This window comes from Panthera tigris, chromosome D3, assembly GCF_018350195.1.
Source record: "Panthera tigris isolate Pti1 chromosome D3, P.tigris_Pti1_mat1.1, whole genome shotgun sequence".
Taxonomy (NCBI): Eukaryota; Metazoa; Chordata; class Mammalia; order Carnivora; family Felidae; genus Panthera; species Panthera tigris.
The window spans coordinates 12,762,873-12,777,654 of record NC_056671.1 but is presented as its reverse complement, the minus strand read 5'-3'; the positions used below and the strand labels follow the sequence as shown (position 1 = coordinate 12,777,654).

The 14,782-nt window shown below is 44.3% G+C and overlaps 1 protein-coding gene across 5 annotated transcripts in view; it reads left to right on the top strand.

The window, feature by feature from the left end:
- MED13L (mediator complex subunit 13L) overlaps window positions 1-14,782 on the top strand; it is a 300,820-nt gene that overhangs the window by 264,550 nt on the left and 21,488 nt on the right. For 4 of the 5 annotated variants that reach the window (XM_042962371.1, XM_042962375.1, XM_042962376.1 and 1 more), the window contains 5 exons: window positions 4,101-4,321; window positions 4,632-4,837; window positions 8,325-9,262; window positions 13,174-13,353; window positions 13,954-14,177. In XM_042962371.1, the coding sequence (XP_042818305.1) occupies window positions 4,101-4,321; window positions 4,632-4,837; window positions 8,325-9,262; window positions 13,174-13,353; window positions 13,954-14,177 (1,769 nt within the window). The remainder of the gene's footprint in view (window positions 1-4,100; window positions 4,322-4,631; window positions 4,838-8,324; window positions 9,263-13,173; window positions 13,354-13,953; window positions 14,178-14,782) is intronic. The other variant, XM_042962372.1, reaches the window with a different exon arrangement.

Genomic DNA, 14,782 nt, shown 5'->3' with positions numbered 1-14,782 from the left:
ATAAAAATTAATTAATTTGCAATATAGCAAAAATATCAGCATTAGGATAATACATCTATATAAGAGTGAATCGAATCTTTTGAAGTGCACGAAGTATGTGTGAGGAAATGTGTGGAAATGGACATATATGCAATATCTCCTCCCGCAACATGACAGTGAAATAGCATGGCAAGAAGTTCTCATCTTTATTGTACATGGAGGTGGAAGACAGACATATTATAAACTTTAGTGTGTAGAGCAGCACCATCCAATCTAATAGAAATACAGTGTGAATTGAGAGCCACATAGCAATTTTAAGTTTTCTAGTAGTTGCATTAAAGAACACAAAAAGAACCATGTAAAATTAACTTAAATAATATGTTTATATAACTTAATGTAACCAAAATAGTGTCATTTTTACATGTAGTCAGTATTAAAAATATTGAGGTGTTTTACATTCCCTTTTTGAACTAACTCTCTAGAACCTGGTGTATATTTTATACGCACAGCGCGTCTCAGTTTGGACACCACCTGGTTTGCGTACTCTAGAGCCATATGCGGCAGTGGATACGGTCTTGGACGGAATGGGTCCACAGTTACTCGTCTGTATATGTCACAACATAGTAATGAAGAGAGCAGCACACAGTAATAACTAGGTTTGGTTTAGCACCAAGTCTGTGTTAAGGTAGTGTTATACCCAGTACATACGATAACACACCTCATCTCCAGTCCATTCTGGTAGCTGTTCCCGCTCTTGCTTTAACATTTTTAGAGGGAAAATCCAAGAGGCAAGCCATGGAGGAGCCTTTCTTTTTGGAGGACCAGAGTGTTTCTCTGGTCTCTGTCGTCTTTCTGTCTCATCCATGTCGAGTGCCGTTTGTTTTTTCATCTCAAACGTTGTTTAGGGTCATACCTTTTCAGAAATTCCTTGTAACTTAACAGCATTTTCATCTTTTTGCAGTCAAAAGAAAATGGGCATGGCGGACTAATTATTACTCACTTCATCACTTATTGAATGTTTCGGTGTTATGTGGCAAAGTGTTGACTTCCATGCATACGTTATGTTATTTAACGTATACCAAAAAAAATAGGAAGGTAGATACGATTACCATTTTGCAGGTGAGGAGCTTGAAGCTAGAGAAGCTATGAGTCTTCCTTAGGAATATCTGACATTGGGGCTCCTGGCTGGCTCAGTCCATGGAGTGTGTGACTCTTTTTAAATTTTTTTTTACATTTATTTATTTTCGAGAGAGAGAGAGAGCACAAGTGGGGGAGAGGCAGAGAGAGAATGAGACACAGAATCCGAAGCAGGCTCCAGGCTCTGAGCTGTCAGCACAGAGCCCAACGCGGGGCTCGAACCCACGAACCGTGAGATCATGACCTGAGCCGAAGTCGGACGCTCGTCTGACTGAGCCACCCAGGTGCCCCTGGAGTGTGTGACTCTTGATCTCAGGGTTGTGAGTTGAGACTCCCATGTTGGGTGTAGAGATTACTTAAAAATAAAATCTTAAAAAAATACAGATTTGATAATAAGAATGCTGAAGGCCACTTTTTAAAGTGAATCTCTGGCAAGTGGAATCTCATTTTCCATACTTTCTTGTGTGTGTTCTTTTTTACTTTTGATAAAAAATGTCACGGTTCCTGAGGTGTTGAAAATTGACATATGCAGTTTTGTTAGGTTGCATCAAAGAACTTCAGGATCCCCAAGTGGGAAACGCCTTTAGTATATTTCTTAGAGAAAATTTAGACACTAATTTAATAAAATAATTCTTGGTAAAATTTCATGCATAGCCAGAACACCTGTATGTGAAGGAAAGGCTTTAAGTTCGTTGTCATTTTAACACAAAGAGAATTTGTACAGTTTATTTTCCAAATATTTACTTGGTGATTAAGATCTATAGTAGGAGTTTGAGACTTTTGTGAAGCAGACTTAGAGTTTAAAATGTTATACAGAAACATTAATTTTGTTTTAAATTGATCAGTAGTTTGCTCTTTGGCTTGGGAAAAGGAGTAGGGACTAAAAGATAAGGGTGATGGATGTACTTCAAGTGTAACCTAACTCAATGTTAAAGTCTTCAGTCTTGTTTCAAGGAAAACTATTGATCTGGTGGCTGCTACATTTGAAGACCATGTTTCCTCCTCAGACTCCACTGGTTCTCTGGGATTTTCTGGCTTGGCTTGTATCCCTAGTTCCATGAATTGTCAGATTCCTTAAGGGTAAAATACTGTCCTAGCAAGAAGGTGCCTTGAAGATCTACTTGGGGGTGGGGGGGGCGGCGTTAGTTTTTCCTCTTTTCTCTCTTTTTTTCTTAATTGGCAGCAGCAGGTACCATTTTGTATAATGAAATCTTACACAGAATCCTATTGTAGGAAATAGAAGTGGAAATAAATGATGAGAGTCAAGGTGGGGATCTGAAATCCTGTCTGTTGGCCTCTTCCTTCCCTTGTTTCATAGAGGAGCACCTAAAGCCTTATTCAGGATTATATAGTTGTTTAACTGGGAAACATGGTAAAGATCATCTGGTACAGACGTTCTCACCATTCTTCTGCCTCCACGTGGCAGAGGCTTCCCCCCCGCCCCCGCCCTCCACAAACAGAGGAAAGCCGGCAAGCCTGGTGAGAGTCACACATTTAGTCCAGCCAAGCAGGTGAAGGATCGGAGGCCCTGAGGGCGGAGGTGACCTGACCTGACCATAGCAGTGCTGAGCTGTGAGCGCCTGGACTGCGGAAGCGTTCCCAGTGCTGCCGCCATGCGGCTCTGCCTCAGACTCTCTAGCGCGGGGCAGAGCACGATGCAGTTACTCCAGAAGTCCTCTCTTAGTCTGTCCAGTGGTTACCGTTTGCCTCTTCACATGTTGAAGCTACTTGGGCACCTGGGGGGCTCCGTTGGTTAAACGTCCTACTCTTGGTTTCGGCTCAGGTCATGACCTCACAGTTCGTGAGTTCAAGCCCCACGTCAGGCTCTGCCCTTGACAGTGTGGCGCCTGCTTGAGATTCTCTCTCTCTTTTTCTCTCTGCACCTCCCCTGCTTTCTCTCTCTCTCTCTCTCTCTCTCTCTCTCTCTCTCTCTCTCTCTCAATAAATAAATAAACTTAAAAAGTTTTTTAAAAAGTCTTGTCAATGTTGACGTTGCTAGAAAGAGCAATGTGATGGGAAATTGGGACATCAGATAGCTTTCCAAAACAGTGATTTAAATTCATGGCTCCAAATTTGTAAATAAATTTGCTGTACAGGACACCCCCTAGTGGCCAAATCTCACAACCACAACTGGCATTGCATTATATTCGCCTCAGCTTTGAAGAGTCAGTCATTGCCTTAATGAGCCACTGTTCATGATGGTGGCCAACCTCAGGTATATGAAAATGCTTTTTAAAAAAAGGATTGAGAGTCACTGTTCTCTAAGTATTTCTTAAAATATACTTTTTTTTTACCAGTTGATTTTTAATAAATCTTTTGAGTCTAAGTAGGATTATTAAACCTAACTGTGGAGTTTCATTTTAATGTCAATATGGAAAGAGATTGTGGAACCATTTCCCCAAAGAGCAGTGAGTGTGGTGGATTTTTCAAACTAGCTAAGTAATTTTACTACATCTAAACCACCCTTCCAGCTCTAAATTTTTATTTTTTGTAGTATAAGTGCCTGATGGATTTTCCATGTAAAATTTGCTAGATGACATTTTTATATAATTCTGAAATATTTCATACATATTCGTAAGCAGAGATAGAACTTTTAATAAAGTTATTCCGTCACATTTCTTTCAGCTTCTACTTATTTCCTCTCCTTATGCTTTTCAGGCAATCATTTGTTAGAAGAAAAATGTATGTTATGTAGACTTTGTCCACTTAATTAACGTGAAATCAAATCATAAAGCATCAGGGGGATAGTGGTAAAGTTCCAGAAAGGATAGTTTTCTGGTGATGACCTTATTCTTAGAAACTTCCGTTATTAATATTCTATGGTGTAACTGATACAACCATTCAATTAGCATTATTTCTGATGCAAGTAGTGTGCCTGCCTATGAACTGGGGTATTTTAGAAGTCCTGCCTGTTAAAATATTACTGTTTTTTCTTTTCCCTCCCTCCCTCCCTCCCTCCCTCCCTCCCTCCCTTCCTTCCTTAGCAGTTGCAGACTTGCAAAGGATGTTTCCCACCCCTCCTTCTTTGGAACAGCACCCTGCATTTTCTCCTGTGATGAATTATAAAGATGGAATCAGTTCAGAGACAGTGACAGCATTAGGCATGATGGAGAGCCCTATGGTCAGTATGGTTTCAACACAGCTCACTGAATTCAAAATGGAAGTAGAAGATGGATTAGGAAGTCCCAAGCCAGAGGAAGTAAAGGTAATTGCCAGTATATTAATCTTACCAGGGCAGGGCAGGGCAGGGCAGTTTTTAAGCAGATTCATATGCATCTTCAAGATAGTATTATCTATATGTCATACATACCTAAGTTCCTAAGAATCCTCGCAGTGGATCGTGAGGTACATTGTTTTCTACATAAATTATAGTGTCTTGATCAACTTATAATTTTGGCATTAGCATGTTCTGCTGACGAAATGAGAGAAATGCTGAATTCCAGTGATTGTGGTTGCTGTTGTGGTGTCCTGAGTCGTTCACCGACATTATCACTGGCCCCCTCTTGTTGTCACAGGACTTTTCATACGTGCACAAAGTTCCAACTTTTCAACCTTTCGTGGGTTCCTCCATGTTTGCTCCACTGAAGATGTTGCCGAGCCAGTGCCTGCTACCTCTGAAGATACCTGATGCCTGTCTGTTTCGGCCTTCGTGGGCGGTGCCTCCTAAAATTGAACAGCTGCCCATGCCGCCTGCAGCCATTTTCAGTAGAGACGGTTACAAGTACGTGCCGGGATCTGCATCGAGCTACTGGCCACGTGAACGGGTTTTGAGCTTAACTAAACATTTATCTACAATGATGACATCACATACCATTTAAAACTTTCCTTTCTTGGCCATTCGTGTTTTTGCGCACATTATTTTGTATCGAAAGTGTACATGTCTTCCAAACTAAATTTCATGTACACAGATAAATTAAGGTTATTTGTATAGAGAACCACGGTGTTCGTGCTCATTCCATGTCAAATCACTGTCTACCACGAATCAAACACTAGATTGGAGCTTAGGATATATTACTTCTTTAAAAATACTACCATTTGGGGGTAGTATTGGTAAGTACTTGGTTTGTGACTTGATCACTCCAAGTGTGTTTACTGAAGGCACTTTAAAATGAAGTGATAACATGGAGACTTTCTCTGATGCTGACCCCACGTCATAAGAAAGCAGCAACAGAGGTGGTAGGAGAAGAGGAAGGAAGAGGCTGGGTTTCCGGTAGCTTGGGCACTTTTCACTCTGTCAAAAAACAGTACTTACATCAACAACGCAGAGTCCGTTTCCCCTATGATTCATAATTTCTTAATAAAATACATGCTATAAAATAGAAGGCCACAAACTCAAATTTCTGTCAGGACCAGGCAAGCAATGTACGGACAACATGGACTGGGGAAAGCAAACGACTTGACAGCAGCAGTGGTCAGTGTCCCCTAGCAGGATGGCAGGAACGGGCAGGGTCCGTGATGGACCCGCTGAGAGAAGGCCTCTTTTGAAGTGACTGTTTGCTGTGCGGTGACAGCACATAGTTCACACAAGGATGTGGGAGCCTGGAGATCTGCATGTTTATATACATTTCCTTTTTACAAACGTTGCTAATTAGTTCAGAGTTACATTTTAGGAACCAGTAAGACAAGAAGACAAATTCCAGATCCAGTCTGCGGGCTCCATTTGTGACATCAGATAAAACCATCTTGATGAAACCAACGTTAGTGTCCCAAACGGGCTTTATGCTCACGTATGTGAAGTCAGTAGGGGATTGAAAAACCGCGACGCAGGTGTGGGATAAAAGAACCCACCCAGACTTGGGAAGGTACCGCTGTGCTGACGTAGGACTCCATTCCTGCTCCTCCCTTTTTTGTTTCCTCCTGTCTGTGACCTTAAATGACCATCTGATCGGAGTCTCCCCTTCTTTAAAATGGTATAATCCTGCCCTCCTTCCCACACAAGATCTTCGAAAGGCTCCGGCAACTAATGGTTGGGGAAGTATTGTGGCAATGACAGCTCACCAGCAGTGTGAAAGAGCGTGCTCGAAAGGACCCTGGTGGTGACCCCCCTGGCGGGTCTCCTGCTGCCGTGCTCCGGCTGGACTCGGTCTTATTTAAATAGGGCCTCTGGTGCAGTACAGGGGAGCCCACTGGCCTTCTCAGCAGTGCAGCAGCTCCAGGGACCCGGTGGACAGTTTCATCTCCTACACACAGAGGCTCCTCAAAAACGTGAAACGCAACCCGTTGCTGTACGGTCGGCTAAAAAATCAGTGATTTAGATCACTGCTTATTCTGTTCAGTTTGTCAGTAGCCACCCCAAAGATCCTTGGTATCCTTGGCTGGCACTGTTAGGAACTTCGTTCGACGAAGTATCGGCACGCCTTCCAGTATGGCCGCCCCTGCCCGGTGTCGCAGCTGTGTGCCTCTTGAAATGTGGCCAGTTGAGACCAAGACTGAATGTTTGGTCTTATCTAAGTGGACCTAAACTTTAGCACGTAGGGCTAGCGGCAGCCTTATTGGCCAGCAAAGTTCTAGACTGTGTGAATTCCTTCTGCTGGGGCCTCCCTCACCCTGGCCACCCCTTTGCCACACTCAGCACGCTGGTGCTTCCTTGCTTGACACCTGTCTTACTGGCTGTGAGCTGACTCTTCTTCTGCCTCTTTACTGTTGAATACCTGGTGTCTAGCATGGTGTTGGTCCTCAACTCATTTTCATCGAATGGGGAAAAATCAGGTTACTGTGCAAGCTAAACCATTCTTACCACCTAGGGAGCAATTCCATTATTTGGGTTTTGCGTTAGGAGCCGTAGTTCCTTTTCTGATCTGAGCTGCATAGTAATTCATAGGGTTTTGTCAAACAGGAAAATGTGAAAGGAGTCCAATTAGGGTAAAGATCTTTATTACGCACTTATTATTTTGGTCTCTGAGACAGCAGTGATTGCTAATCAAGGTTTCTGGGTCATTTTTTATCTGTTCTCAGAGATACCACTGTGCCTCAGATTTACAATTTCCTTATAGTGCTTGGTGTAGATTTTTTTAGGCTGGTAGTTGAGGCATAGCTAATTAAAAATCACAAGAATTTACTTGAAGAGCCATTGCTTTGTGACATTCTTCTTTCAAATTGTAAGTGAATGAACATGTAGTTTATTGGAAGAACATGAGTTTAAGCTCAGTATTAATAGATTTCTAAAGAATAATAAGTATCAAATGAAATCTGTGTTCTTTTGATACCTTCTAATTGGACAGAATGGTCTCGTGCTGTTTTACATGTACATCTAAGAGCGTATATCAGAAAACTTTTTGGAATAAAAAAACAGCAGAACATTGCAGGCACTGTTTTGTGCTCTATGTGGCTATTCCAAGAAGAAGTCATTGCTTATGGAAAAATAGGTAACACGGTGCTATCAGTCTCTGGGAACTGAAACAAATGTGCTACCAGTCATGCATAGCATATTGAAAAATTAAAAATGAACTAAAATTGCCTACCACTCCACAGGAATCTAGAAGAAGTGTGGAAGCTGCAATATAGGATGTGTGCCTGTAACTCATGTAACGAGTACTAAGGCCTCCTAGCTACACACGTGATATTTGTATTAATTGTAGTGGAGCACTGGCCAGTGGCTTTCCTACAACTGGATTCCCTCATGGTGACTCGTTATTATAAAAACACAGGCCTAGATAGGCCTGTATTTTGAAAATAGAAGAATAGCACATTTTCATGTGTGTCTGACTTAGAATCATATATGGATCATCGCCTTAGAGAGCAAGTACAGTGGCAGACTTTCGATTTCAATAAATGACAGAAATGTAATTGCCAGTTAGATCCAGATTTTATCCTATGGCCTTCTAGCTGATTTAGCATCTGAACTCATGTGTTACAGTTTCACGTAGTAGTTACGGTTTTTCAAAACTACCTTGACCAGACTCAGCATCACGTTTTCTTCTAAAATCAGGGAAGTTCCTTTGAAAGATTAACATGAAGATTGCGCAGATGTGGAATAAGCAGAAGGAAGATGCTGTGGTGTATTGCTCTTCATGCCTTGCTGCTTGCTTTCCCATCCACTTCACTGGCTTTTTTGGGTGCTTTGATTTTTTTTAAGAAACACTGGAATATACCCAGGGATGGCATGCGTGAAGGCTGCGGCGTGCGGGCGGGCGGGCGGGCGGGGTGACCGTGAGAACCCTGGCAGTCTGTGACGAGCGCGCGTTCTCACTCGGCATTCTCTGTTGCAGCAACGTGCCTAGTGTCGGGAGCCTAGCAGACCCAGACTACCTGAATACGCCCCAGATGAACACGCCGGTGACGTTGAACAGCGCTGCCCCAGCCAGCAACAGCGGGGCAGGAGTTTTGCCATCTCCAGCAACCCCTCGCTTCTCTGTCCCCACACCACGAACCCCCAGGACCCCAAGAACTCCCAGAGGAGGGGGCACTGCCAGTGGTCAAGGGTCGGTTAAATACGACAGCACCGATCAGGGCTCACCTGCCTCTACTCCTTCCACCACGCGGCCCCTTAACTCTGTGGAGCCTGCCACCATGCAGCCGATTCCCGAAGCCCACAGTCTCTACGTCACCCTGATCCTCTCAGATTCCGTCATGAATATCTTTAAAGACAGAAACTTTGACAGCTGTTGCATCTGTGCCTGCAACATGAACATCAAAGGGGCAGATGTTGGGCTTTACATCCCCGATTCTTCCAACGAGGACCAGTATCGCTGTACCTGTGGGTTTAGTGCGATTATGAATCGCAAACTTGGCTACAATTCGGGACTCTTCCTGGAAGATGAGTTGGATATCTTTGGGAAGAATTCTGATATTGGTCAGGCCGCGGAGAGGCGCTTAATGATGTGTCAGACTACCTTCCTTCCTCAGGTGGAGGGAGCCAGAAAGTCCCAGGAGCCACCTATAAGCCTCCTCCTCCTCCTCCAGAATCAGCATACACAACCTTTTGCTTCACTGAGTTTCTTGGACTACATTTCCTCCAACAGTCGCCAGACTCTTCCCTGTGTGAGCTGGAGTTACGACCGGGTGCAGGCAGATAATAATGATTATTGGACGGAATGCTTTAATGCCTTGGAGCAGGGCCGACAGTATGTGGACAATCCCACGGGTGGAAAAGTAGACGAAGCGCTGGTGAGAAGTGCCACTGTGCACTCGTGGCCTCACAGCAATGGTAGGTTTTCCAGAACGCACACTTACTTTGCAGATTTTCTTCGTATGGTGGTAAATTATAAGCTTTCTTTGTTATAGGACAAATCTCAAATTTCACTTCTTCAGAAGAACTAAAGTGAGAGCCCTGTTGATAATTATCCTAAATTTAAGGACTGGAGAAATGTTTCATATGGAAACACCTTTTGAGCAGAGGAATTATTTTGTGAAAACTTCCTATCGTGTTAATTCCTATGGGCCACTGGTACTGAAACCGGTGGCTGCTAAGTGTCAGAGTTGTCGAGACTATACGGGATACTAGTTTGTACCCCCTTTCATGTTTACATCCACCATTCTTCTAGACCGGTTTTCCATGGTCCTTCCTCCATGAAGCCTTCTGCCCATTTACAGAGCACTTTTTCCTCCCTCTGGTTTTCCAGTGCTTTGTATGTTACTCCAGTGATCACGGTTTACTTTGTGTTGTGGTTCCCGAGGCATGTCACTGGCTCTTCTGTTGTTAAAAGCTCCAGTTGACAAATATCTGTGATGATGAGCTCGAAGTGGGCCACGGAACTTGCCATTCGCTTCCTTTATTCATTCGCTATTCCGTGATGCATCCTGGGGGATAAAATGACCGAAAGAGACAAGGTACCTCTCGGAGGGACTTTCTGATCTATTCTGGAAGATGTACATTAATCAAGTAATTACACGAATTAGCATATTATTAGAAACCATCATAAGCGATGAAAGCATGGGATAAGGAGAGCGTCCCTAGACTGGGGTCAGGGAAGACCTCCTTGAAGAAGTACTAACGTTAGAGATCTCAGTACTGATTAATTGGATAAAGAGAGTGGAGAGCAAGGAATTGTGTCCCAGGTAGAAGGAGCAAGAGTGAAGGCCCAGAATTATGTAGAGCTTGGGGCTTTCAGAAAACTGAAGCCAGCTTCCAGTTGGCTAGATTTACAAGAACCTTTTGAGACCTGCTGGGGCTGGGGGCTTTATCCCAAGAGCCCTAACAGGTCATTGATGGGTTTATGAAGAGGCATTGCCATCAGATTTGTGCAGTTAAGGAACAGATACTCTCAGGGGTGCCTGGGTGGCTCAGTTGGTTAAGCACCTGACTTTGGCCCAGGTCACGATCTCATGGTTCACGAGTTCGAGCCCTGCATTGGGCTCTGTGCTGACAGCCTGGAGCCTGCTTCAGATTCTGTTTCCGTCTCTCTCTGCCCCTCCCCTGCTCACGTGTTCCCTCTCCCTCTCCCTTCCTCCCTCCCTCCCTCTCTCTCTCTCTCTCTCTCTCTCTCTCTCTCTCTCTCTCAAAAATAATAATAATTAGTTTTAAAATAAAACAGAGAAACAAATACTCTGACTTCGGTGCAGGCTGTGGATTTGGAAATGACAGGAACGGTGGAGAGACTACAGGTTTAATGTAGTGGCTCAAATAAATAATAGCTTGGTTTCGTGTCTTAGCAAAGGAGATGGAAGAGAAGTGGAAGCATTCAAAAGACGTTGAGGAAGTGGTAGGACTGCAGGATTTGGTAGTGGGTTGGATTTTGGGGCTTGGGGAGAACGGGATGTTAAGGAAGACACCCGGATTTGTGATGCATATACCTGGACCCACAGTGACCTCGTTCAAAGCTAGGTGTACTCGAGGAAGACCCTGTCTGGGGAGAAAGCCCCTAAATTGAGTTTTGGTGATTTTAAAGATCGCTTCTGAGATACCCAGCTAGAGGTTTCAAGTAGACACTTGGGATTTGACAGGCCTTGCAGCTCAGGGGGAAGGGAGTGGTTGGCTTGTAGATCGGAACTCAAGTCAGGAGCACTGAGGAGGAGGAGGGAAGCTCACTGAGGAGGCGGACAAGACTAGAACCGCAAGAGGGCTTGGGACAGAGCTTTACTGAATTCTTTGGTGTAACCGAGTTCAAGAAAGAGTAGAGTGGTCAATAAGCATTAAAGCACAGCTGAGCTTTTAAGATGAGGATTAAACCCGTCTTCTGACCACGGTGAGGGCTGCTCTGGAGAGAGGTGGGAGCGGCCAGGCCCGAGCGGTCGGTTACGTGAACGGAACATGGACCCTGTCCTGAGCAGCTCTGAGCCTTGTAGGAGAGAAGGCTGTATAATCTTCTTAAATATAGTTTGAAATCTGGAAAAGAACTATGGCTCGAGGACACAGCTCAGCGGAGTAGGGGTGATAGGCATTTTCGGAGTAGCCAAGCAAGGAGGCTTCTTGGTAGGTGGAGACTCCTAAGGAAGTATTCAAGGATGACACTCACTTCTGTAACTGCTCAGGTTTGAGCACAGTGCCTTATACTTAGCAGGCCTTTAATTAATGTCTGTGGGATGAATTTATGAATTAAAGAAAGTGCAGTCTTTCCCCTACAGAAATGTGGGTGATTATCTTGGGTGGTTCCTTTTACTAGACAGTAGCCTTCAGACAGAAAAGCATTCTGTGGGTGGATCAGTACTGTCATCTTTGGATATGAAAAATAGCAGATTTTGTTGCGGGGAGGTGTGGGCTTCAAAGTCAGAAGCTGGAGAGTAGCCGACAGCTGATGGAAGTGAACGGTGCGGGAGCCGGGTCTGCAGACAGCAGCGCCCTCGATTGTCTCGCGCGGCACACTTCCTGTTCCGTGTGCACAGGAATAGCCCCACGGAAGTGCGTCTGCTTTTATTTTTCTCTAACGTGTGGTTCTCTCGGTCTGTCTTTTTCCAACTTTTGATGGAGCCGTGGGTACAAGAAGTACTTTTTTCTTTACTATAAGGAAAAAAGGCAGCACAGGCTCGAAGATGAAGGCGATGGCCATCGCTCCGTTGTCAGGCAAGCAGCAGAGCCGAGTGAGGGGAGAGCGAGCAGAGCCGGGGGAAGGGGGCGGCTGTCCGACCGCTCCGGCAGGGCTGTCTGTGCAGGAACGTGGCTCCGAGCCCACACTCGCCGGGCCTCCCGGCTCTTTCGGGAGGTGTTGGAAATTTAGGTTTGCCACTTGTGTTTGATTTAGGAGATACACCTCAAAATGTCTTAAGCACCCTGTGTTTCAGATTTAGTGGGTAGGTAAATCTTAGATTTCCAACCGTGTCCCTTTCCTAGTCAGCTAGAAAAGGAAGAGTAAGGGAAGGTCTTTAGGTATGCAGCCGTGTGGGTTCATAGCTGGTCACCTCAAACTTGATGAGCTCTTTCATCGGATCTTTCTGAGAATTCGATGAGCGTGATGGACGTTCCTCCCTGGGAAAGAGTACGCATTTGTACGTGCGTGCAGGGTTTTGCATAGAGTTTGAGAGGTTTCTCAGATTCTCTGTTAAGAGCCCCTCCTCCTAGTAGGAAGAATGTTTGTTCTGAAGCCCTGAGTCCCACCCTCCTCTGGGTGGATGGCCTCTCGTCCTGGCGTTGCCTTCGCCATGGTGCCCTGTGCCTCTGCCTGCGTGCAAGGTCGCCGTTCTCTTTCGTGCACTCAGTGTTTTGTGAAAATGTTTTACAGTAGGAGCGTTTTTAACAGTTTTTTAAAAGCTTCTGTGTAGGTTTTTTCCCCCCCACTTAACACATCCAGAACATCAGTGTTTGTAAATAAAAGTAATACGATAATTGAGAAACTTTTACAGGGTTTCTTATGTAACCTTGGAAACAGGTTCATATGATTTGAAAGAGCAGGTCTATCCATCTTTTTACTTCAAAGCAGTTCTACAGTTAACCTCTTGAATATAGAGTAACGTACTTTTCCTTTTATTATTTCCAATGATAAATTATAAATTACTTTATAATAATAAAATACCTTTACTGTTGCCAGGTAAGTCTGGCATTTTAGAATCTAGTAAAAATAGAACGTGCCACCAGTGTTATCTTTGTCATGGGCCGTAACTCCGGTCCAGAATTAGGGCAGAAAAGAGGACAGTGTCGATCCCCCCTTACGATTTCTGTTCCTTTCCGTGTCCCTTCTCTTCCAGTGCTGGACATCAGTATGCTCTCCTCCCAAGATGTGGTCCGTATGCTGTTGTCTCTGCAGCCCTTTCTCCAAGACGCCATCCAGAAGAAGCGCACGGGCAGGACCTGGGAGAACATCCAGCATGTGCAGGGACCGCTAACCTGGCAGCAGTTCCACAAGATGGCAGGACGGGGGACCTACGGTAGAACCTCTTCCCTCTTTCAGTTCCTTCATAGGTTGTTGCCGTAGAAACCAGCTTTAGTCACTGCCAAGTCCTCGACGCACTGACAAAATAGCATCTTTCTTTTCACGACTGTTAAGCTTTATAATCTCTTTTCTTTCCTAAAGTCAGTTTGGAGTTACGTTTTCTTAGCATCCTTGGCAGAAACAAGGTCAATGAGGAAAATGATCCTTAAGTAGAGTATCCATTAGATTTTCCTCATCTTCCTGATCCTCATTGTATTTTCATCTGGATGAACTTCTGAATTAGTTCTGTCAACTTCTTCAGAGCCGGGATTATCATGCTTAAAGGAAACGATGTAGTGCTGCTTGGAAAACTAACTTTAGCTTGTTCTAGTCTGCCCTCTGATCTTCTCGAACCTCTGTAAGCATGTTCTGACTCATTTAAGTAAGGTCCTTCATCAGGAGCCATATAATTAGAGGATTTGAAGAATACTGTTGAGAGTTACGCTGTGAACCTGCAAGGAAACTTCTGATGCCAGAACTAATGCTAACGCAGCGGGGACCTTCTAAGGTGTCCCGGCTGTGGGAAGCACCCTCCTGAACTGCACTGTTGTTACAGGTTCCGAAGAATCTCCTGAGCCGTTGCCCATCCCCACCCTGCTGGTAGGCTATGACAAGGACTTCCTCACCATCTCGCCGTTCTCCTTGCCATTTTGGGAGAGGCTGCTGTTGGACCCATATGGGGGCCACCGGGATGTTGCCTATATTGTGGTGTGTCCAGAAAACGAGGCCTTGCTCGAAGGAGCCAAAACTTTCTTCAGGGACTTGAGCGCTGTATATGAGGTGAGCACGACCCGAAAATCGCTTTTGGGACATGAGTCCTCAGATTGTTTCTAGCTGTGGCTGAGTTTTAAAGAGCAAGTATCTTCAAAGGAGATCTCAAAGGAAATTTGCAGATAGTTGGAGGATGGAGGAGAGAATTAAGTTGGCAAGTTTTTTCCCGGAAGTAAATTGCTTTTCCCATCTTTGCTGTACATTTTGTTAGATTTAGAAGACTTTGCTCTACTGGCCTTACCACACCATGTACAATTCTGTCTGCTGTTTTTTCCTGATTTATGTGCTTGAGTTTAAGAGTGTTGCTTACCAGGGGCGGGTGTTCTGGCTGTTCAGAAGATGGCCTTTACAAAAAGAAAGCACATCTCTTTGTGGGCAGGGCTGGGGGGGTGGGGGGTGTTCCTGAAAACAGTATGAAAATGTTTAGCTTGAAGATTTCTGTGTCAAAAGATGAGTTTAATGAATCATGTCCCTGTTGTGTGTTATGTATTTAAACACTACGTTCATCTTAATACTAAAATTTTGATACAGGTTAATAATAACCATAATAATTTAAAAGCCAGGTAGATAATTTTGTATATTTATTACATGAAATACTATTGCTTTTGAAAAAT